This window comes from Branchiostoma floridae, chromosome 1 (assembly GCF_000003815.2).
Source record: "Branchiostoma floridae strain S238N-H82 chromosome 1, Bfl_VNyyK, whole genome shotgun sequence".
Lineage (NCBI taxonomy): Eukaryota > Metazoa > Chordata > Leptocardii > Amphioxiformes > Branchiostomatidae > Branchiostoma > Branchiostoma floridae.
Window position 1 is genome coordinate 7,438,312 of NC_049979.1, and position 24,368 is coordinate 7,462,679.

The 24,368-nt window shown below is 40.2% G+C and overlaps 4 protein-coding genes across 4 annotated transcripts in view; 1 reads left to right on the forward strand and 3 right to left on the reverse strand.

Moving 5' to 3' along the window:
* Positions 1–394: 394 nt before the first annotated feature.
* On the reverse strand, positions 395–8,824 carry LOC118416419 (thioredoxin-related transmembrane protein 1-like). The gene is made up of 7 exons (XM_035821520.1): positions 8,607–8,824; positions 6,647–6,762; positions 5,967–6,012; positions 5,549–5,677; positions 5,324–5,369; positions 4,562–4,663; positions 395–2,396 (listed from the first exon to the last, which is right to left on the reverse strand). Exons 1-7 carry the CDS (start codon positions 8,798–8,800, stop codon positions 2,160–2,162), a joined length of 870 nt encoding a protein of 289 aa, XP_035677413.1. The 5' UTR covers positions 8,801–8,824; the 3' UTR covers positions 395–2,159.
* Positions 8,825–9,615: 791 nt separating this feature from the next.
* LOC118416429 (mediator of RNA polymerase II transcription subunit 6-like) lies at positions 9,616–13,551 on the reverse strand. Its single transcript, XM_035821529.1, has 8 exons — positions 13,471–13,551; positions 12,923–13,082; positions 12,055–12,146; positions 11,694–11,776; positions 11,403–11,442; positions 11,141–11,218; positions 10,663–10,812; positions 9,616–10,275 (listed from the first exon to the last, which is right to left on the reverse strand). Exons 1-8 carry the CDS (start codon positions 13,535–13,537, stop codon positions 10,121–10,123), a joined length of 825 nt encoding a protein of 274 aa, XP_035677422.1. The 5' UTR covers positions 13,538–13,551; the 3' UTR covers positions 9,616–10,120.
* A 2,426-nt stretch (positions 13,552–15,977) lies between these two features.
* The window catches only part of LOC118425596, a 10,261-nt gene continuing 1,870 nt past the window's right edge, over positions 15,978–24,368 (forward strand). The window contains exons 1-12 of the mRNA XM_035834543.1: positions 15,978–15,987; positions 16,570–16,728; positions 17,162–17,319; positions 18,377–18,476; positions 19,593–19,790; positions 20,020–20,097; positions 20,809–21,015; positions 21,533–21,720; positions 22,126–22,346; positions 22,524–22,796; positions 23,256–23,434; positions 23,833–23,915. Of these exons, the coding sequence (XP_035690436.1) occupies positions 15,978–15,987; positions 16,570–16,728; positions 17,162–17,319; positions 18,377–18,476; positions 19,593–19,790; positions 20,020–20,097; positions 20,809–21,015; positions 21,533–21,720; positions 22,126–22,346; positions 22,524–22,796; positions 23,256–23,434; positions 23,833–23,915 (1,854 nt within the window). The remainder of the gene's footprint in view (positions 15,988–16,569; positions 16,729–17,161; positions 17,320–18,376; positions 18,477–19,592; positions 19,791–20,019; positions 20,098–20,808; positions 21,016–21,532; positions 21,721–22,125; positions 22,347–22,523; positions 22,797–23,255; positions 23,435–23,832; positions 23,916–24,368) is intronic.
* LOC118419295 (dimethyladenosine transferase 2, mitochondrial-like) overlaps positions 16,341–24,368 on the reverse strand; it is a 16,001-nt gene continuing 7,973 nt past the window's right edge. Inside the window, exon 11 of the mRNA XM_035825646.1 lies at positions 16,341–16,887. The gene's annotated coding sequence lies outside the window, so the exon portion shown is untranslated. The remainder of the gene's footprint in view (positions 16,888–24,368) is intronic.

Here is a 24,368-nt window from a genome sequence, read left to right on the forward strand (position 1 = left end):
GAAATGCTAGCTTTCCCTGCTCAATAATATTTTCAAACCTGCATAAGAGCTGGGACTGGACGGATGCCAGTGTGGGGAAATCCACAAGTATTCCATCAATCCCAAACACATTATGGACAGGAATGGAAACAACCATGTGGCAACTTGAACTACCATAACCTTACCAGAGAGGCGTCACTGTCTGAGTACGACAACAAGTTCTACTGGACCTTTGCAGTTGAAGGCTATCATATAAGTCACACCCTTTTCATTATTTGGGTCTAGACTTCTTGGATAGCAGCACAAATGACATTTGGGTATCATATTCCCATTTGTTGACCACTATCTCTATCCCAACAACAAAGAAATAAAATGTGCTTATTAGTATTGCATGTACATGACAAATGAAACTTGCATCGTCCTTGATTTAATTTGCTTCTTTGATAACCAAGGATGTTACATAACACTTTAATAATTCATAAAAAAGAGTCTAATTACAAACATGTACAACAGTCAGCAATGTTGATGGTTGAAGCCTGCATTTGGAAACATTGTGGGTTGATCTGTGCTCTCCTGATTGTTGTGTCTATAAGTGTCATGTTCAATCAACCTTCACAGCAAAGTTGGTAGTACCGGTACATAGCTTAATAGTATTACTTTGCTGGATGCTCTGTTCAGCTGTGTTTAATTGAACACCTCATCGTGACCTTACTCATCCTTCTACAGATTTCTACATGTAAATGGTGCCGCCAACATTTAATAATAGTAGTACTTGTATCATAAAAACTGCATGACTATTGTAATTCTTCAATCTTACATTGGTAAGGCAACTGCTAGGTCTTCACATTCTATCAATACACATTCTACACAATGACCTCTAAGCTCCAATGCAACATTTAAAATTTAATTAGTGCTATGCTAGACCACTGTATTAGGAAATGATGAAAGCCTATTCAATGTTCATCATGTCCCTTTTGGGTTGAAACAGGTAGTCAGAAATACTTCTGCAGCATTATATCTTTAAGTAGTATCAAACTGAACTTTCAATTGGCATCTGAAACAAAGCAATATCATTTTTCTTCCATTGGGTAAAAGAAAAGCAAATCAAACATTTCTTCCCAGTAGTTGCATGTCAGATGCCAGCCCTATAGTTAGCTGGATGTCCAACATCCTTAATTACTGTACTGTAGAAGACAATACAACACAATGTAATCATACAATATGAGACATGAACATGACATTGTCATTTTATACAGGTCTGCACTAAACATATTTCTCACTCAGAACCTAACCCTTGGATCAGAAGTAAGCCACATTTGTGCATTTATTGTTACATGGATACACTCATTCAAGTTAATTTGCTAATGGACCTCTTGGGCTGGAATATACTGTATGAAGATTGTTATCAGGCAGCAAATCTCATTCATCATCAGAGCATCTGACAACAGAGGCTAAATAACTATACATTTGCATAGTCCCAGACATGTATTACTTGGGACAAACATGATTCAAAACATGCATACTTACAATCAAGAGGTGGAGATTTTTCCTCATCGTAAGAATCTTCTCCTGAAATTGTTGCTTTAACATGATTCCAGTCAGAATCATACTCATTTCTTTAGTAAATATACATGTAACAATGCAGTTTCACTACCTTAATATCCTGAGCAACCAATCTCCAAACAGATGTTGGGATAATAGCATAATTTTCTGAATTGCCTTTTTTGAAACTTTGACATTACTCTACCACCAGAGTGTAGTGGGCTCTTATGACTGGTCAGAAAAGTTAACAGTTTTCCATTGATGATCATTATTCTTAACTGAAGCAACAACTATACCAGAATTCTACAGTGTCCATTGTAGCATTGTAGCATGGACAACATCTGAAATTGCTTTTAACCTTACTGACTCTGTCACTTGTGCTTCAATCTCTCACATTCCCTTATAAAATTTGCAATCCACTGAACAAGTAAAAACGTGTAAATGAATTGTCATGAAGGATGAGGAAAAGGAAACATATTAAAAACACAAGTATCCAGGATCGGTGCACGCCCCAACAGTGTAACAGTACTGCAGCAGCTTTTACATAATGCCAGTTTGGTCAAGAGTTGGGGAAATAAAAATCAGTAAAAGAAAATTGCACACGGCTATTATAAAACAAAATAACAAAATGTACAGCATTATTCAGCTGTTGCCTTCACTCTCCTTTTCCTGATGTTGGCATCATTGTCCTCTTCTGCATCCCCCTCCTCTGCCTCCTCCATCTCTTCCTCCTCCTCATCTTCCTCCTCCTGGTCCTCTGTGGGTGGTCTGTCATCCCGCCTTACCTTCGTGGGGGGCATCTCCATCTGGACCGGTTCATAGAAGCCTTTAGGTGGGGCTGCTGGGCACAGACAGTCGGTGATGAAGACCAGCACCTGGAACAACAACAACGACAGGTGATGAAAGTACAGCCCATCCAGAGGGAGCAACTGGGATGTGTGAAGTAAATGTTTCTTGTGTACACCATTCACAGTAACACTTGTGTTATCATAACATTATATGGCCACGCCCGGACTCACAAGGGTGACTGATACCGAAAATTCCAAAGTCATGGTCTTCATCGACATCCGATGGACAAACATCATCATCATCATCATCAGGAGGACCATGACACACCGCCACACATGCTGCTAAGTGTTCACAGTAATTGGTTTAATGCTTTCTTATTTGTTGACTGCTCTTCTGACTGACTTTACTGGTCACCAATACAAAAGTCCAGCATAATTAGACAGGTTCTTAGCAGGACAATATAAGCCAAAAATCACTTTTGTCTGTTTCCTGTTCAAGATGTTAGAATTCTTTGCGACAGAAAAACACACACACAGACTCTCTTTATGTGACTTGAAGTGAAATACTTTCAGAGATGACTTGTTTTGACCACTACAAATACTTAACGCACAATGAGTAGGCAAACTACAAACCTCAAGATTAGTCTTTGTGCCAGGCTAATTTGGAGTAGAGTGCCAACTCAGGGAGTGGGGCATACGTACTGTTGCTATCCCTGTCTATTGGTTTGCTATCACCTCACACTGGGTGTCAGTCATTCATGCAACAGTGCAAAGTACATTGTATCCTTTGAATGTTTCTTTATTCTAGTGGTACTGTCTTCTGTGAAAAGCATTTAAGTTTGTCATTGAGGAAGTCACGTTTAAATGTTTGCTTGCAATGTATGTGTGATGGGGAAAGTGTGACCAATGACAGTGTTCTGTTACAGAGTAAAAAGGGACTCTGGCAGTAATGGCCATACACTACAGGAAATAAAAAAATGGTAAGAAAATACGGACAACTGACTTTGTGGTACATATGTATTTAGCTGGATTGAAAAAAAAGTAAACATCTGTGTGCTTGTATAATTTGTTTGCATGTACATTTGCATTTCACAATTAATTGTGCATGAATATGACTAGAATCAAATAAGATAGTAAGCTGTTTTGGCATTGTTGTTGCATCCTAAAGTTGACCTTTCAAAAATAATTTCCCCCAAGTACCCATCCTTGACACACTCTTTGATTTCCTAAGAGGTATTTTTCTGCGATGACTACTGGGGAGAATTGCTCACATGAAAACATGAAAGCACTTGAAACACTGTGAGGTTCAAAAGACAGTGTTGGTCACTTCTGGCTGCTATTCTGTCATGTATACCTGAGTTTACACATCATTAACTGCATCACTTTGAACCTCGCGGTAGGAGGTCAGGGGCAGCTCACACTGTACACAACACACGCAGTCGTGGGCAATTCCAAGTACAAAGTACTTAATGAGGGATTGAAAGGAGGGTTGAATGGGGATGTTGTGTAAGTAAAAGCTTTCAAGTTGTCACGTCATTTATCACCACACCCTTACCTCCCCTGACGGTAACTTGTGTAATAGGAAACCCCAGGGTCAACTGCACACTGTCACACACACTAGCATGGGGATGTGCACTACTGACAAAAATGGTTCTCAGCTCAGTAGAAAAGGAATACTTGTAATGGCTCATTATGATGGCTCTTACTTATGATACATTCTTTTTTAGGAATGGAAAAGCTGTCATCATATGGTCAAGACAGGCAATCTACGGAACCAAAAAATACTTCTATTGACAACCTTCTGTACCCTTCCATGTGTGGTTCAATATTCTAATTTTTCATGAGGCAATATAGCTTTTAAGATTCTATCTATAAGATTCAGGACTATTTGTAAAAATTTACTTTCTTCATTAAACTTTAAGTTAATCACGATAATTTGTATTAGAATTCTTAAGCGCTGGTCTGCATGTGACATTTGACTACAGGACCTTTGCAAGTTTAAATGTTTTCAAAACAAAGAAAGACCTTGCCTGGTGGTACAGGCCACAGTAGTTCACACATGATCATCTTACTACCATGAATTTGCATGCCTCTGTGTTTCACTAGAATATGACATGTATTTGCTATTGTAACATATTCATGCACACAGTCAACTCCGACTCTTGCTGGTGACACAAGTTCTGAGTTTGGATAATCACATCTTTACATGTTAATACAAAGATATTACAAACAAGTGGGCAATGACAACTCACCATTCCTATGAGAAGACCTGCGACAATTGTGACAGCAGCAAATAGACAATAGGAGCCCCACACAGGTATACCGTAGTCCTCTGTGATGCTGGTATGTATGGTCTGCCGATGAAACAGAGGAGCAGCGTGAACAATGCGGGCAGAAACTACAGGAGAGACAGAAGAACAGCGCACAGGAGCAGGAGCTAGTCAATACTCTGTGCTGGGATGCTACTTTGCTAGGGACTGCAGACAGAAGCACAAATCTAACGACCGATTAACCATTCTTTTTTTAATGTTGTTGGCTAGACTTGCAGCATTTTAGTTCCGATGCTTGTATTATTTAGAGTTTAGTGACAAGGGATGATTTGGGGATTTTTCTGAGTTTAATGATTTTATCTGAGCATCGATATGAGCACACATTGATGGCATTAGCATAAACATTAGAAGGAAGGGCTGAACATTCAGACAATGGTGAGGAGCAATCTAACAAAGAGCACAGTGTTGGATGCCATAACCTGACCTGTTTAACCACACCCTCTTGCAGTTTTATAAGAAACTGCAAGGGCCCTGTGACCCTGTGGCCAGAGAATGCTGTATACTTCTAGTACATACAACTCTTGAAGTCCCATCCTTCCCTAAAGCTCAACTGCCATCCTGTCTTATACCTCTCAGCTGACTTTTGAAAGTATGTAAATACTCAAGTATCGTATTCTATAACATTACATTCTGTTATGTTACAAAGCACACAAGAAATGTAAGGAAAAGTTTAAACATACTGACCCTGACAGCCATTGAGATCTTAAAAAGCCAAGACACACAGGACATGCTGTGGAAAAGACATACAAGTTAACATCAGTATCAATAACTTTAAAACCAATGAAATACACATGCAATGTACTAGTATGTACAGCTCATTTTAAAATATTTTAGCCTGCACATTTTATCCATGATAAGACATTAAACGATTTGATACTATGATAGATAAATGAGGAAAAATCTACATACAGAAATGAGTTGGGAGCCTTCCAGGACTCGACAGGCTCCACATTTTCCCACTTCTTATCATCCACGAAGCTGATGAAGTCGTCCTTGGTGCGAGAGCCTGTGTATTTACGGAACTCCCCATCCAGCACACTATGTGGGTGGAGAATGTGAGAGACAATTGCAGCTAAAGTATCAAGGATGTTTCATTTGATGAAAGCAAAGAGTGTCATGTTTGTATGAATTCTTCAGATGGAAGGAAGCACAGACAAAGACATATACATGGAAATACAGAACACCAATTGGTAATGAGACAACAGTGAATTTGTCCTTTCATATGAATTTGAAATATCAGGAAGGACAATTGAAACCTGAGCAACAAAAGATAACACAGAACATATCATACTGACATATATGCTGCATAAGCCTCAGGGATACTTACTGGTAGATGGTTGGCAGAGAAGTAACACCAAACCTGCCACTTAGTCCTGTAAAATACAAACATACATCATGAAGAAACACATCCACGATCATAGTCATACATTATCTTTTCTCAGCTTCATGCTTAGGGTCATGGCACCAACTGACAATGTACAAATTATCAAGAGGGGATATGCAAGTCAGAATTAGACATGACACAAGTGGTCAGAGTAAATGACTCCAAGTATGAGGTAGTTTATGATTAGAAGTCAGCTCAGGTAATCAATTAGGTACAGGTCCAAAATACTGGAACACAGGTGTACTGTATAGGACCTGTATCTAATTAGTGCAAGCCAGGCAGGATAACAGGTCAGAGGATGGCCACTTTGAAAAATAAAATTACTGTGAAATTGCCATAGCAGTCTCTGAGCCCCAGTGAGGGAAAAAACAACAATTTTGTAAGGGTCAAATTTTTGTTGCATCATGTGTCTACCATAATTAAACACATTTATCTGTTCAAACATGCTTTTATCCTTATTGATGATTGCCTTTTAGTTTTCCTTGAACAAGTAGGTCAGGTACAGGTTCAGGTTCAGGTCCGGACCTGTACCTAAACCTATGTACTAGTACCTGTAAATTTATAAATTTGTTTAGGTACACATCTGTAATGAGGAGTTACACTAGTAGGTCTCTGTGCCTCACCTGCCTCCTCTGTCACATCCACCTTGCCCACCTGGATCTCCAGGTCCTCTCCCCAGTCTGCAAACTCCTCCCAGGTGGACTGAAGGTTACGGCAGGCCGGGCACCAGGGGGCGTAGCTGCAACACACGGCAGGTGTTAGAGAACATGTAAATACTGTTCAGGGAAAGCAGTGGAAGATTATCTACAATTATATGTCAATGTTCAATTCCAAAAGAAGCAAATTTTTTCTTGAAATCCACAAAACTTTCCCAAGCTTTTCTCACCTTACTGTCCAAGAAAATACAACATTCTTGCTTAAGTCATCCAAACCCTTTATTAGTTTTATACATGTATATGAAAATGGACTATATTGGACAATTCATCTCCCACTGCATGCGGAAAATAAGTCAACACACCCATCAAATAGCTTAGTAGAAATAGATTTAGATTAGACGTTATTTCCCTTTGTATTAATCTATAAGTTTCATTATCCTTCTCTTATTAGTATACACTATACAACTATGTATACCACTGCTTTACTTTGTTTGCAATTAGCCCATGGGCATGAACTTGCAATAAAGATTATTATTATTATCATTATTATTATTATTAATGGTCTATTGTATCACCATGTAGATGTGTATTCAACAAGGGTATGTATGCAACAAACTCTTTTTTCCACTGGTTCTAACTTCTATCGGACACCTTGGTGTCTACTACATGAAGTTGTAATCTGCATCCATATAAACTTTTCCCTATGTGTTTTCTGTACCAGGGCAACATTATGGTCATTTTGGAATATGTACTTAGTTTCTCATTTAGGTCATTGACTCGTTCAGCCTGATTTTGGCATTTACATGGCGGAGCAATTGGTAGTAACAGTGTTCAAGATTGAACTAGGTGTATACTAAAATGTAGACAATATCTAAATCAATCAGACCTGAACAATAAATCTTTACTTTTTATTGCAGACTGTTTTTTTAATTGCACACAAAATCATTTGAACCCCTGAAATATTGAGAGTATATTGAATTATTAGTCTATCCTATCAAGCACTGAATCTAATCAATGTTACATGAATTATTCATTACATTGCCAAATTCTCTTTGATCTTATCACAACAATCAAACATCCAATATCTTTCATGCAAATTTCAATCCTTTTGAGCAGTAATGGCAAAGCTTTCTGCATAGCACCTTCCTCCAAGGAGGTTAGACCTCCTTGCTTCCTCTATACAATTGATACATATAGAATACAACACGGTGTATTCCGTATCACCCGAGGTATCAGCCCACTGGTGGCGGAATAAATGTAGGAATGACAATAATAACAAGATGCCTTGCTCAATTGCACTGTATGGTGATGTAACGTTACATTATTTTCGTCACTTGCAATTGGGTTTCAGGCATACATTTGCAAATTATAAAAGTTCTTTAATATCATTACAAGGTGTAAGTAACTGCTATTGTAACACTGAACTTCCTCATACAGTTCTGTTACTGCTGTAAAACCTGTAATGTTATATTACATTGTTACATTGTTATGTTACATCAAGGAAGGTTACAAGTTGCAAGTACAACTCACAACAAGCAAATATTATTATGACTGTCTGTATACTGATGTCATGGTTTGTTGCTAGTATCTGTGACCTTGCATGTATACTTCATATTTTCCCTAGACGTCTATCTGCTGCCTACATACGTAACCCTTTAGCCGTTTGGGCTGATAAAACGGGAAATCGTTCAAGTTTGCAAGCCATAAAAATACACGGGCTACACTTTTATTAAACGGTACGACACTGATTTTCATATTAGAATAATTATTGCATACACAGTAACACAAACAATAAATGTATATGGCTTAAACAACTCGATACAAATGGTGCTTTACTTTTCAAATGCCCTGTACATGCTGTAATAAATTCGTAACGTTATGTGTTAAAGTGTGGGAGGGGGGCAACACAACAATCTAGGCCACTTACAATTCTACCATCCATTCCCCCTCCAGCATGGACGCCCAGTTGTCTTCCGTCAGAATAACCACGTTTCTCTTGGCAGCGCCACAAACGAGAAGTTGAGCGGCGAAAAGGAGGACGTAAATCGCCATGAGGAAGGGCGGGCGAGCGTTTTCTTTCCTGATCGCCGCCATTTTTTCTGGGATAATAAACTGGAACATTCCAAACCCAGTACAGGAGGGGTGGTCAGGATAAGCATCTACTCTCTGTTGTGGAGTAAGTAGTAAATCATCCCCAAATAATATTTTGTATGAAAAGTCTAAATGTAAGGAAATATATATAGGAAAGGTCTGACCTGACAAATTATGCCATGATATGAATATCAATATTATTGTGTGGCAATCATCACTTTGTAATAATGGTACATGCTTATCACTTCCTTCCTGGGTGCAGGTGCATGGATGATAGCAGGATCCATAAAAGGTATTAAATGTTACCAAGCAGCACGAATTTGGGAATCTACAACTGAGTGGTTTAATAGCAATTTTCTCCAGTTAGAAAAAAATATATTCCCAAAGTGTCATTGGGTACTAAGGCCTAGGAAAAAAAGAGTTGTGTTTCCTGGAAAAACCTGCCGACCCTAGACTTTCTTTGGGGTGGGCAGAAGAGTCACATTGCTATCAGTTAAAATTTTTATTCAGTCTGCTTCCTCTTGAAGTAAAAAACTGCTTGTCCTATCTAATGAAGAATAAATGTATCTATTATGCACAACATTCAAGTTTGACATTGAAAGACACTTAGTGTCCTCATGCATTTCAGTTTACTTTGTTCAACTGTATTGTAATATGTCAAACTAGAGTTTTGGCCAGCCTAAAGAAAATTACAAGAAAAAAAAAATCTACTGCGCCTAATTTTTTCAGGACTGAAACAGGAAACACAACATTATGTGAGGTACATGTACTTAACTCTCCTTACAAACTAATCAATAAATAAATGGCTGCAGTTCCAATGAAAGATACACAGAGAGGACAATACATACAAAACATTTTATTTTATTACAACTTCACGTTTGGCCAGCTGCTGTTAAGCACATTTATGCACAAAGCATAAATGTATGCAGGAGGATGGTTGAGAACCATTTGGGTTACATAAATAACATGATCTTTGTTTTCAAATGCATGTGCAAATTTGAGGATATATCGGTAACTCACATCTCTTCTTTTTCAGTCCAAGTACTAGTTCTTCTTCCATTGTAATTTTCTGTAAACAATACTCCTGAGGAGAAGCTTTTGCTGTATACCACAGTCAAATTTGAACAATTTCCACTTGTTCTGTATTACAATCAATGTATGTAGAAGCACAAAAATACACTTGCACCATTGATATTGTCTCTGACAACCATGACACATGGATATTCTTTGCAGTTTCAGGTCAATCTAAATGAACTTGAGGACAACGAGGATCACTATTACTCAATTGGCCGTTATATCATATCTACACATACATATATAATCTACGTATATACATGTATATAATCTACATCAGCTTTGCTTTGATAATTTCATTCTTTTCTCAGGTGGTTGCATGGACTGGTTGGATCTGGATCCGGAGCTGCTGTGGTTCTGGTTTGGCGTGTCTTCGGACTTTTCTTCTTTTACCTGTGCTGCCTGCTCTCCTGGTTTCCTGTCTTCTTCAACTGCAACAACAAAGATGTCCCTGTTACAATTCCTTGTCACACAAGAGTGTCATAGATTAGTTAGAGAGAAAGCTTGTTACTGACTTATTAGCAATGATTACATTTAGCATAATACGTTATATAGTCACATAACTTTTCAGAGATGTGTTAATCCTAGATACGTCTTCTAAATTTGAGCAACAAATAAAATGTGTGATATTTATATGATTGAAAGAGAAATGGAGAGCATATAAACCCAGGCACTTGTACTTGGGAGAGTGATAAGTACAATTTGCAAGTGTGAAGATCGGGAGCTTACAGGTGTTGGATCTGCCTTCATCCCGAGGATGGTATCAAAGGTCAAAGGTATGTACTACACCTCAGGTAACCCCCTGGGGTCAGACTAACCTGGGACAGGCTGGTCACCTCTCTTGGGCTGTGCAAACTTGGGCGGGAACTTGTCTGCCAGCTCCCCCAGCAACATGTCCACTCTCTGTCTCTGGAATGCTGAACTCATCTCTTCTGGCTTCTTCTTACTGCCCTGGGAATTGGACTTATCTGGAGTTCAACAAAGTGGCTGTTACGTGGAAGACTTCATCTTAAACATATCAGATGTTTCCTTTGACAGATGGTTATCATCTTTACCACTGACAAGATAAAGGTAGTAATATGTGCCTGTCAACTTAGCAAACAGCTTAGCAACACTCAGCAAACCTTACAACATAACATAGTATTGAGAAAGTGAGGATTGTGTGTACTGTATTAAAAAGATACAAATGTACATCCAAAAGCAACATAATAGAAAACTTTCCCAGGTATACTAGGACATTTTATCTCTAGGGAAGTGACCTGTTCAATGAGAGAGTTATAACATTGTTGCACCCACCTTCTCTCTTTTTGTCTTCCTTATCTTTGAACTCCCACCAGTACCCATTAGATGGATGATATCTGGAGTAGGACAGAGCTGGAAACAGATAATAGAAAAGTATAACATCTTATCAACGGTACTACCGGTAGCCATCACAATCCTACAAGAGGAACACATGTAAGTGCTTCTACAGTGTTTACTAACTCAATCTAACAGTTATCTACTATGAATTTTATATGTATAACACTAAAACATACTTATAAACATGAGATAAACCTACCTTCATCAAAGGCAGACTGAATGTTATGAAGAGATGTTAGCTGCAAAGGGAAAGAAAGAGTCATCATCTTCAATTCATAAAAGCAAAGCTGATTCACAAGCCAATGCAGAGACATTGACAACTCACCTACTGCTACTACATTGTAATATTCAACACTTGTTACCATAAAAAATAGATACTTAACAAGGAACGTTGAATTCAGATGCTCACAGAGACGACTTAGAATGCACCTACAGGTTTCATCATACGTTTGAAGTTTGAAATAATCAAGAGGAATGATGTCAATCTTACCAGTCTGGAGTTGAGAACAGAGTACAAGTCAGGGGCCTGGTACACTACACCAGCTATGATGTAGTAGTCGGCTAGTGGGGTGACTGTGGGCAAAATCATTGAGTTAAAATTCATGCCAACTGAATACGACAAGCAATGACAGCAAAGAGGCTAGCAATTATGTCATTTTGCTGCTACTCATTGTATTTGTCAAAAACGACTAACAGGACATTCCCCATAAACAAACACTGTAGTGTACATAGCATCTGTCTTCTCTGTCAAAACCAGTGCAAGAATAATTCTTCTGTGAGTTGAACTAGCCTAAGACTACTTCTTTTTCTTACAGAAAATGAATCACAATAATGTAACAATACTAACTGACCTTGTTGTTGTGAGTGCCTGTGCTGCTTCCTAACCACATACAGGATGGGCTCCTGGGCATGCAGCAGGATATACTCCACTCCTGTCATGTTACTGGAGAAAACAAAGTTAACATGTACTAGGGTACTATACTATACAACAGTATACATACATTTGTTATGTTGTATGCTTGATTGCTTTGTTGGCCATACCAATAGTGGTCTGGCTTGCAATACTAGTAGACTTGTAAATCTACATGACACTTCTCAAGACTCATGTAAGTTGATGTAACCATTGTCAAACAAACAGACATAAAATCAAATGATTCTTCTTGTAAGTTTGAAGTGTCCAGTTACTAGTAGGGATAGCAAGCAAGTACATGTACTTTGAAAATAACAGATTATCTCATTACATAGAAATGTAGTAGAATAAAGGGAAACAATTGCCCCACCCCCACAGTGTATAGTACATTGTAGTGGGGGAAACTGCAAGAGGAAGTGAGAGCAAAACACAAGTTCTTTCCCACTCCCACAGGGTAATAATATGCCAGTGGTAAATTAACAGCAGGTGCGGCTACATTGGACTGGATATGATACAGCTCACAAAGATACTGTAAATGCAGAAATGTTCGCGGTGGTCTGATGTTCGCGGTTGTTGCAGTGGCCACTTCATCGCAAACTTAAAACCACCGCAAACATTTTTCCAAGGCAGTAAGAGAATACAGTGTGTGGTGTTACCGCGAACTTAAAACCACTGCGAACAGTCCTTTATCCCCCTACCGCAAAATTAAATCCCCGCGAACTGTAAATGCACTTACAGTATCCATTCATCTACAGATAGGACGTACATGTAGTACTAGAATACTTCACCCTTCAGTGTGGTTCACCTACTTTAACTGTTCAGGACTGAGCCTCTGCATCTTGATGATCTCGTTGTTGCAGCTCTTGTCGTAGAACGGGTTTGTTCGCTCCGAGAAGTAGTCCAGCACGTTGGCGGGACTCAGCATCGGGATCCACGCACTGTCGTGCCATGAGATGGACAGGGGGTTTTCTGGGCATCAGAATAGCATGGAGACTAACAGTTAGTTATACAGGAAGCAAACTTGCCTGTACAAATTGTAGAAGTTCTAACAACAGTAGAATGGTTGCATACAGTGATGCAGTCAAAAAATGACCTAAGCTGATGACTAGCAGTGTTCCTGAGACAATTGGTGCATATTATTACTGATTATGACAGGACCAAATGCAAACATAATTTACAAACCATATCTGCCCCCCTCCCCCTTCGGAAAACCGGAACGAAAACCTATTCATTCAACAATAACCGAGGGGGCCTTTCGCCCACTCAAACAAAACACAGGAGTCTTCCAACAACTCGGGAGCATCACCCCATCTTCATGTATCTTCGAAAATCTAACGGAAAAGGAGCTGGCACACACCTTTACTCGTAGATGCAGCTTGGCTTCCATTGTTGTTGGCCGCCATCGTGGAACGTACCAATGGCATAAGGTGGGGGGTTGCAAAACTGACTTCCTGCATGGCTAGTGCTGGCGGCACATGCCAGCACAGGCAAAGGGGATTTCCCCTGTGTTTTCCCTGACTCACCTTAGCTAAAAAGATTGTTTCGCGTCTGAAGGACTTCTCACGAGTTTTAAGGTTTCGCGTTGGGGAAACATGTATTTTTTTGCGTGGGGGGATAGATAGAAACATTGGGACATGGTGTGTTACATGTAGTACATAATAACAAGTGGGCGGGGGTTGCAAAAAGTTTCGACAACTGTGACGTAGTTTCCAACGACTAGTTTCCATAAGCTTGAGTTTCCACCACAAATAGAAGAGCTTACTTAGTCTTGTCATTTTCTCTGTTCACCTTGTTGGTGCCCTGTTCACTAACAGGTGGGATATCAACCACAGATATTTTTTGTAGCCGACATCCTTAATTCCTGTCACCGAGTATTTTCACTCCAAGTAAACGTTTACGCCCTCGGGGTCAACTTGGTCAAAGAAACTGCAGGTTATCTCCCCTGGGTCTACCCCATTCAGTTTTCACCTGTATTTATAGGTGATGAGTCATTGGGACTCCGAGGGAAACTGAGAGAGAGTTTCATGACGATATTCACTTCATTTTCCGCAAGTAAACGACACAGTAAAGACGTCTATCGCAGTTCCCTTCGCGGAAAATGGACACGCGACTCAGAACAGCCTACTTTACAGCCCTAGTCGCTGTATCCGTGAGCATGGTTTCCGGCAAAGGTGAGCGTAAATAATGCTTGTTTCTAAAATTATCCGTAACAGTTTAAACAGGACATAATCCGCTGTGTCGTTCCGGAAATTGCCAGGCCTCTAAAAATGAAGTTTTAATTATGTAAAAGCTATAGAATTGCTTGTCTTCAAAACGTCTTCGGCGAAAAGGATATCATTATTACTACTAATGTTATTGGTGCAGATGCAAAGAAGACTTTTCGTTATCGATCTATATCTATGAACTTTAATGAAAAAATGAAAGTTTTCGGGCTACGTTTCTCGGAGCTGTATTCTCGGGAAAAGTCTGCCGTCAGGACCCGACGTTTGAATATAACCCACCGCCCTGTATGTGTCAACTAACCCACCGTGTTTAGAAACATATTCACAAAAACCTGCTGAATGTTCAATTTCTTTTGGGTAGTTCTAGTGTGAAATGTAACTTTTCATATTCACGGGTGCTACATCGTGGAGCCGGAAAAGATTGACAGAGTCAAGTTTTAACTTCCGACTAGAAACAGGAAAGAAGTTAGGTGTATCGTAAACTTCTTTGTTGAACTTCCCTTTTTTAATAGCTGTAATAGATGTTAGTTGCTTCCGCCAGCTTCGTTACTTTCGCTTTTTTGCAGCTATTCTATTATTACAACAATGACGTGTCGGGGTTACCAGCAATTACAACGGATACATATATATATATAACTATTGTTGCTTCCGCCATCCATTCGCTTTTGCGACTGTTCCAGTATTAATAGTGGCAATCCCCATAAGTCATTGTGGTTAATAATAACCGCAATTACTTATCGGGATTACCAGTGATTACAGAGGGATAATTTTTTTACTAATGTGGTACAGACCGCTTCCTCTTTTTTGGGGTCACAAGAGGTCAGGTTAAGACTGGCGCTTCTTTTAAAATCTATTAGATAGTATACCTGTAGGCCATAGAATAAGATCAAGAGTCAGAGGATCCGCAAGGGCGGGCTTTTTGTGGTCCTCTCGGCATTCACTAAACGAATGTTATTGTCACTGCTTCCGTCGTGGTCGTGCCAATTTTCAATTTTATCCGATACAACTGTCAGCTGTTGTCTTGCTGAAAGGGAAACTTCCGCTTACTGGTAATCCTGCGAGTTTAAGTACGATCGATAGAGGGCGCTTTTTCGTGGACGATAGGCACTGTTGATTAAGCGTTTAATAGACTAGTGTGGTCTTCTTTACTTCGTGGTCTTCTTTACTTTAGAGTTGATTGTAGCTCTTTTGTACCCTGTATAGCCCTGTCCCAACGTGTCTTTGGTGTGACCAAGAACATGTACATGTATGAGATGTTTCATGGTAAGATATGACGCCAGAGTAATTTTTAAGGTACACTGTACATGTGATACACTACAATTCTTGATAATTTGGAAGACAACATGTGTGATTGCAGATGTAGTGTCAGGTGTGCCACAGGGCTGCCCCCCAGGCAAGAGGCTCTGTTTTAATCCTGGGGGTGATCTGAGCCAAAACACATGCTACAATCCATCGACTGAAAGATGCTGCGATGGGATTCCCATTGCCAGGAGATATGGAGAGAGCTGTGGTGAGTACCACCATTAATGTGAGCAAACTCAGCAAAGACAACTTGAGGAAGCTATGTACTCAACAGCATTTATCTGTTTGTTTATCTGCCTAGGTAACAGGGCAGTTTTACAGTGCACTGGAGTTAGGAATGATGTCAGAAGGCTTGGTGTTTTTACTTAACCTCTGTCTCATCATATATGGCTACCAAATGAATAAAATCTTGTACATGTGTAAAGAAGGAGAAAAAAACAGCAAAAAAACGCCCAGTGACAAAAGGACCTTTGAAGCAAGTTGGCATTTTTAATTCTAATCATCTGTACATGAATGTCATAATAATCAAAGGGCCACCAAGACTGCTGCTCTTGTATGTCAAGCACACAGTATGACTATGAAATACTATTTTACACATACAACTCCATGTAAACATATGTACATTCAATGTACAGGTATCAAATAATATTAACATGTATGTAACAACTTCAAAAGAACACATTGCAAGTTCTTAGCTTTTTTCACTGGGTATTTGGCTCTATTTTACCACAGTCAGATAATCTGATAGGATAATATAAAGACCAAGAAAAAAAAGAATAAAAATGATGTTATCTGTTCAGCATTAACATGCAAAGTAATCTGTCAATATCTGTTCAATGACATGTTCAATGACCCTGTTCTTCACTGATACAAAGTACATGTAGGAGACATTCAGTATCCTGTTGTTAAGTAAAATGTTGTTCCTTGTGTAGCTGGTCCTGACTTGAAATTCTGTGGCGCAAAGAAGTACAACTGGACCAGTGGGGAATTGGACTGCTGTGGGGGGGAAGCCCATGGTGAAGTCTACAACACGAAGCAGTCAACATGCTGTTCAGATGGGATCTCCTCTGTCATTCATGAGGTCAAGGAAGGTAATTATCATAAGGCTGAGGAACTAGATGGCACAAGAGCATACATGGACCCAATTGATGTCCAAGCATCTTCAGAAGACTTGTAACCACAAGTATCTTAGCACTGTGAACCCTTCATGCTGGCTGAATCTTGTACTTTGATGGGTTTTCCCTGTCATCCTGAAAGACAAGAAAATAATACAATTCATGAGATGTTGCTGGACAGTGTACATCAGACAATTGCAATCAACAGGAATTTACAAGCAATAAGATCACACATTAGAAATGATGGATGTTGGTATTGATTAAATATTCATCACTCGTATCAATCTGTTGCTGTGACTGTCACTGTCACTTGTGTATATGTAAGCAACATTGATAATTGTATTCTATGATGTTGCAAGGAAGAATTATTTTGGTCAGATAATAATGTTACACATGTATGTACTTTCAGGATTCCACTGCTGCGGTACTGACTACATCAACGGTGCCACTTACAAATGCTGTACCACCAAGTACGACCATAAACAGCCAAAACCTTACAACTTCCTACACTACATGTGCTGTGCCACTCAACATGACACCAAAATCTCACGCTATATGCCAACAGTGGTAAGATGAAACAATTTGTTTGCCCATGCAACAATAAGAGAAACCTCAACATGCTTTCAGAAAGCTTTACGAGGGGCGTGCAATTAGTAATGGTCCTGACCCATTTCCCATAGCAGGAGATTAATGAAACTTGGCACAGTTATTAGTCTTTCTCTTCATAGGAATCACCCAGAGTTATGCATTTCTCCCATCGTTTGATGCAGCTCTGGACACCGATTTTGTAGGACACCCCAGGTTGGTCCTCCAACTGATGCCTCATCAATGGCACAAGAGGGACGACCAGGTCTGGGAGCTGTTTCCACAGACTTCCAGCCACGTTTGAATTCAGGATGCCAGCGTTTTACAAGGTCATATGATGGGGCATCATCACCATAAGTTTCATTTATTTCATCAAAAGTCTTCTTTGGTGTGCGTCCTTTCAAATACAAAAACCGGATCACTGCGCGACACTCAACTGGTTCCATTTCACACCTGGTCCATTTCGCACCTGACTAAGTTCAAACACCAGTAAATCAGAAACCACAATTAGTTCAGAGCTGTCTTTTGCAACATAACCCATAGAGATATGAATTATTACACATACAAAATTTCATTTAGATCAGACAACTGGAAGTGGGTCAGGACCATTACTTATTGCACGCCCCTCGTAAAACTACAATCTTAAACATCAGAATGCATTCCATGGGATATCTTAAGTAACATTATACTGGCTACTTAGTATGTAGATACAGATACAGGTCTAAGTTGACATGCGTTAAAAGTAGTTATCCTCTGTTCTGACTTTAGATTTGAAATAGTAGATCTTTGATAGCTTTTAACGCAAGTCAACTTAGACCTGTATCTGTATCCGTATCTAAATACTTAGTAGCCAGTATAACTGCCCTTCTTCTTAACACACCAGCTTTGAATGACCTAATAGTAATATACAATCTCGAGCTTTGCTGTACATTTTGTGATCCTTTCTACATACACTTGAGTCTTCATAATATGTACTTTGTGTTGAAGATGCTAGAAAGGTGATTAAATGTTTCACACAAGTGCTCTTCTCATTTGACAGGACATTACTGACAACCTGGCAACCTGTTGTGGACTTGACACCATGTACAAGGGAGATCCTGACATAATGTGCTGCAATGACAAGATTGTCAAACAGACGGGTGAGTTTATCACACTGACTTCCTGTGACGTGATCTGTACACGTGCGAGATGCACTTCTGTGACTCGGGTACAAGTAAGTTTACATAGTGTGCAGTGTAATTCAAACATACTCAGACACTATATAATTTTATCAAATGTTCCCCTCTGTTGCTAAAATCATATCTACAAAGGCTGACATAACATATTGCAGACAAAAACTTGAAAGGAGCTTGGTAATAACTTAACCATGTCTTTTGCACCTTTATGTTGTGGTGCACATACAACATGTATGTAACATACATTAGTTTAAGGACAGGAGAAGGGAAACTGAGTAGGTAATGAAATAAGAATAAGTTTATGTCTTTTTGATAGTAAGTAAATAGCTAGTAAATATGTACATATTAGGAAGTGTTTTCAGATTGTATGTTGCTTAAGTCTCAGAAAATGTTCTTACTTCTTGGAAACAGACTGATGTCACAAATGCCAGTGACTCAGCCCTTGTTTGATCTACATTTCCTGCTAACTCCACGCAAACAAATCAGAAGTGACAACACTGGCCAAACTGCTCAGTTATTTGGTTGTCAGACTTTGCCTCTTGCACCTTCATAAACATTCATAAACATAAATTTGTACAGTTATGTACATGCACATCTTGACTTAAGCCAACAATCATGTCCATTGGTTGCACGCCTTCTGACAGTAACATCAAATGATGTCTAAGCAACAGATCCAGCAGGTCAATAAAGCCAACTGAATGTACATCGATCATTGTGTTCTCCGATCTTGATTATAGTGGTAACATTAACAGTGTTTTTGTTCTTTACTTAACTTGCTCAATTTCTCTAACTGAAATAATGAACTGTGGTGTTGCATTGAAAAGGCCCAGGGCTTCCAGATATCAACTGTTACTTGATCTTGTGCACAATCCACAAACATGACATGGAAATGTCAGTGACAGGATGTGCACAGGATATAAAATGTGCGACTACACCACATCACCCCACAATAGCTACACGTACACTCTCCAGACTGAACTTGACTGAGGACTGCTTCAAAAGACGTTCTAAATATGTGTAAGACATTCAGTTTCCAAGGTGTAAATGTATTTCTGATGTGTGTACTGGTGTTTCTGATAGTGGGACAGGGCTGCTGTGCAGACCACGGGCTGTTCGACAACTCAACCCACATGTGCTGCCAGGGGGAAAAGACAGTCAAGCGGAATGAATGCTGCCAAGGGCAAGTCCATTCCCCTGAAGAGGGGAGGACAGCATGCTGTGCAGGGACAGCATACAACCCAGACACCCACTCCTGCTGCCAGGACACAGTTGTGAATGGTAATATCACACTTTCTGTCATTTGCTGACAGCTACATGTACATGTATGTCATGTCTGTCCCAAATTGTCACCTTTAATCATAGTCTTCTACATTCTAAAAGGCAAATTTGGTCATATTCTTTACCTTTTTCACATTTCTACATGTTCTTACTTTTCCCTATATACTAGTATTAAAAGAAACATTTTCCCTCCATTAATGATGAAGTTTTCCATTACTGCTACCCACAGGTACTGGTCAGTGTTGTGGAAAGGCTGTGATGGACCCCAACACGGATTCCTGTTGTCAAGGTAACATTACCCTCAGCGGTAGCCGTACTTACAAAGGACTGTATCATTTTCTGTTTTCAATTTATTTAAACATTTTTTTACTATCTTTGTTCAGTTGTATTTCTGCTATGTTGCTGTGCATGATATCAAAGACAAATATGGATAAAGGCGTACATGTGGTGCAGAAGCTGATTTTATGTACATGGATGTTCAACAGACACCATTGAGCAGAATGCCAGTGTGCCACAGACCAGCCCCTACCATGGATGCTGTGGCTCCCACTCTATGAACAACCAAACCCACACATGCTGTGCCAGTACAGCAGTGCCAAAGGGAGTGGGGAGGACCTGCTGTGGTAAAAGTAAGTCTCTATTGATTTTATTCCTTACACCTTTGGATACTTTGTTTTAGAAAAATGCAGGTATCGTGTATCAATTAAGGTATGGCACATGTTAATGCATTGACATCAAAGTTTCAAACAAGGTGGGAAGTATGGGTGCTTGCTTGCTCAGTATAGGTTTTATTCAATGCATTGAATCCTTGCATTGCATCATGTGTGTTCGTCCGTCGGCATCGACAATGACCAGTTGTCCCGTCAGAATTGGTGAGTCCTGCTGTGGCTGAGTCCAATACAAGCTCTGAAGGTTCTGCCACAGACAGGACACAGGTGGGTTGCTGAAGTAGACACAGGTCTGTTGCTGAAGTAGACACAGGTGGGTTGCTGAAGTAGTATCATGTGTACACCTGCAGGAACCTACGACCTGGAGTCTGAGCTGTGCTGTGGACCTAACCATGACGTCGTACAAACCAAAGCCACCAACAACACCCGGTGCTGTGGGTCCACCACGTACGAGTTTGGTGAGGAGAAGTGCTGCGGGGCCGTCCTGAAGATCCCCGCGGGCAGGGAGTGCTGTAGATACCGGGGCTACGACCCCAGGAATGCTACCTGCTGTGGAGGTGAGGCCTGCCAAACAGATATGCTGATTATCTCCATGAAAAATGGAGATATTGTTTTTGTGTGTGTGTGATTTTATGGATTTTTTTAGGATTAGGTTTGCATTATTTTAATACCACCAGAAGCTATAATATACAGCTAAATGTAGAGCTGACAGAGTATAACACATATTATAGAATGCAACGTGGTATATTCCGTATCACCCATAGCACGACCCAAAACACGTTAGAATGTATTCTAATGTGGCAACCCTGTGTTATCTCCTTATCCAAATCACCTATATCAAACATGACGGTTGTGACCTAGGTATGACATAAACATTTCTATGCAAAATGTTATATGCCAAGCTTCTAAGTTAAGGGAATCATCCATCAGCAAGTATGAAAACATCAGCAGAATGTGTAAAGGGAAGATTACTGTTCTTCCTCTTCCCAGCCTTTACTAAAGTTGTCTGCCTTGATGTACCCTAATGTGTGGAGAAATTTTACTGATTCTGTCACATCATCTTCCTCCTCATAGGTCAGGTTCACAATGGCATCCCAAAGGACAAGAAGATGTGCTGTGGTGACACCATGAGGACAGATCAACAGCTCTGCTGCAAAGACAACAACTGGAAATACCGACTTCTTACAAAGAGGGGCCAGGAAGACATGTGCTGCCTGGATCACGATACCAATGACATCTTGTTATACGACAGTGAAGACAAGGTATGAGTCAGTTATAAAGTCTGTTCTAGACAATTTTAACAACCAAAAAAAAAGAAACAAAATCAATGGTTCCTGGTGAGAGACCAATGTGCAGATGTTGGCATATTGGCGCACCAAATCCGTAGTGTGTGTTTGGCACACATTTAGACAGATTAGCCAAAGAGGCTCAGTGGGCGTCACTCAACTGTCAGGGAAAGTCGTGTTAAGTGCCTTTCCCAAGGGCACAGCATTGGGGCATGGTGGGTATCAAACTCGGGACCTCTGAACGCTTTACCAGTTATGCCACACTAACGCCAATTTCAGACAATTTCAAAGAGGCAGGAATATACTGCATACGACGGTGTACTGCTAATATGAAACATGGCTGGGAGTAAAATGTTTATGGCTCTGTACTTCATTTCTCAGGTCTGCCTCCATGGTAAGCTGTCTTTCAAAGTGCAGGGCCAGCAGCTGTGTGGAAGCACGTACTTCGACCCCCGCGAGAAAATCTGCTGCTCTGGAGTTCTTCACTCCAAGGGAGATGAAGCAGACAGGATGTGTTGTGGGAGGGGCCCTCGGGCATACTCCCCATCATACCAGTCCTGCTGCCATGGGCGCATCAGAACAGATCCTGGACATATCTGGGGGTAAGATAACAATCAGCTGCAAATTTAAGAACAACGCTTTCACATTCTCTCTGAACATCATTAAGGACAAAAATGTTTAATTAGTGACTCAGTCTCGTATGAGTAATCTGCATACAAGCACTACTTTAAATCAGAGCTAAATTCTAATATGTTCTGTTCACTGTATAAACCCCACAGCTGCTGCAGAGGTAAGTTCTACCACAAGAATGAACATGACTGTTCAGGACCCCATCAGCGGCTGGTTTCATATGTTGGGGAGACTCCCACACGTCCTCCACCTAACATCCAGACATCTCCAGCAAGAGAAATGATCACCTGTGCAGGTAGGCAGTACAGCAGGTGGAGTGAGGATGGCCGAGAGAAAAGGTGCTGCAAAGTGTGGACGTACTTCCCACACAACCAGACCTGCTGTGGATCCAGAGTCTATGACCTGCCAGAAGAGACAGCCGGGTAACTACATTCACTCCATTCTTATAACCTTTTTCTGTTCAAAACAAGGTTCGACTGCAAAGTCACACACCAGGGGGCTCAAAATCGACCTTGATCTTTGTCTTTCCAAGACCTACTCACATACCAAATATCAGTACAATCCATCCAGAGGATTTTACATGTAAGTTATGCTGACCATAAATATTTGGAAACACAGACACACAGACAAAAGTATACCTCCATTTTTCATGGAGGTAACTAACACCTTGTACCAGTTTAAAACCAGTATCAGATCACTAGCTGAGTAAGCCCACAGCACATAAATATGCTTGTATCCATACAATGGATATAAACATGAGTAACCAATGTCTTTCTTGCACATCTTCCAACAGTGTTTCCAATAAGGTTTGACTCGAATCCACCCAGAGCATGTGCCAGTCAAACATTCTGACATGACTCTCAACACTCTCACACTTACAGATGCTGCCAAGGGGTTGCCTATGAAAACACCACACAGTGCTGCATCCAGCGGAAAATACAAAACTGCACAGACCAGCCCATCCCTTCCAACCCCACCCACACCAAAGTGCAGTTCTCCTGCAGTGGGTACAAGCATGACAGGTATGATGAACAGGGCAACGAGAGGAAGTGCTGTGGAGGTAGCACCAAGAGCTATACTCCTGCCACACAGAAGTGCTGTGGCACAAGAGTAGCAGACATCCCAAGTTCCAAGGCTGGGTATGTTACACCGAATACACATGTAGAAATATAGTGTTTTAAATTTGTCTTTTGCCTTATACAAATACTGCCTTATATATTATACTGGTATCTGCTATGACTTGCTTTTGTGTCTTTCGATTATCAATGGATGGAATATGAAGAATTTGGAAGTTTTCAAGTAAAACACAAGAAAAGCCTTGTCCACACAAGACATGCATTAAGGTCATCCATGTACACCCAGGTGCTGCCGTGGGACACCTTACAGTAAGGACATCTCCAGATGCCGTGGAGGACGACTGATTCCCCGGCCTCAGCCAAATTCACCTCCTCCTGAAAGGACTACTCCTCAACATCCAGTTGAAATTTCTACTCCTCAACATCCAGTTGAAATTTCTACTCCTCAACATCCAGAGGACAAAGGTGAGAAGACATTTTTATACAGATTAATGATTCTCTACTCTTATGTCTCTTTTTCTCTCTACTTTTAAGAGTTACTAGCACATACAAAGAAAGATTAATTACTAAGACACAAGCTTGAATGTGTTATTTTGTAAATGTATGTGTAGTATACACATGTTTGTTCCTTGGATCAACTGTCTTCTGATGTCTGCAGTGACTTTTCTGCTATTTGTTTGTAAAGGCTTTGCATTCATTCTCGTTGAGCTTCCTTAGAATCAAAGTTTGTCTATTCCTTTGTTTGTTTGTCCATTAAGACAAAAGCACCATCCCCAGCTCTACCACCCTCACAACTACCACAACAACTGTCGACCCGTCTACCCTCACCCCACCATGGAAACCCAACTACTCTGAGTGTGGTGGCAAGGAGTACAATCCGACCACTTACATCTGCTACAAGAACAAGACATTCTCAAG

Bases quoted from the DNA above. Each gene is read 5' to 3' on its own strand.
- LOC118416419 (XM_035821520.1), bottom strand. From the start codon at position 8,800: ATGTTCCAGTTTATTATCCCAGAAAAAATGGCGGCGATCAGGAAAGAA. The intron at 6,763-8,606 runs GTAAGTGGCCTA...CGTGTGTTGCAG, and splicing joins GGGGAATGGATGGTAGAATT to CTACGCCCCCTGGTGCCCGG. The intron at 2,397-4,561 runs GTGAGTTGTCAT...TTGTTGTTCCAG, and splicing joins CAGGTCTTCTCATAGGAATG to GTGCTGGTCTTCATCACCGA.
- LOC118416429 (XM_035821529.1), bottom strand. From the start codon at position 13,537: ATGCCATTGGTACGTTCCACGATGGCGGCCAACAACAATGGAAGCCAA. The intron at 11,443-11,693 runs GTAAGATTGACA...TTCCCTTTGCAG, and splicing joins CTGTTCTCAACTCCAGACTG to CTAACATCTCTTCATAACAT. The intron at 11,219-11,402 runs GTAGGTTTATCT...ATCTGTTTCCAG, and splicing joins TCAGTCTGCCTTTGATGAAG to CTCTGTCCTACTCCAGATAT.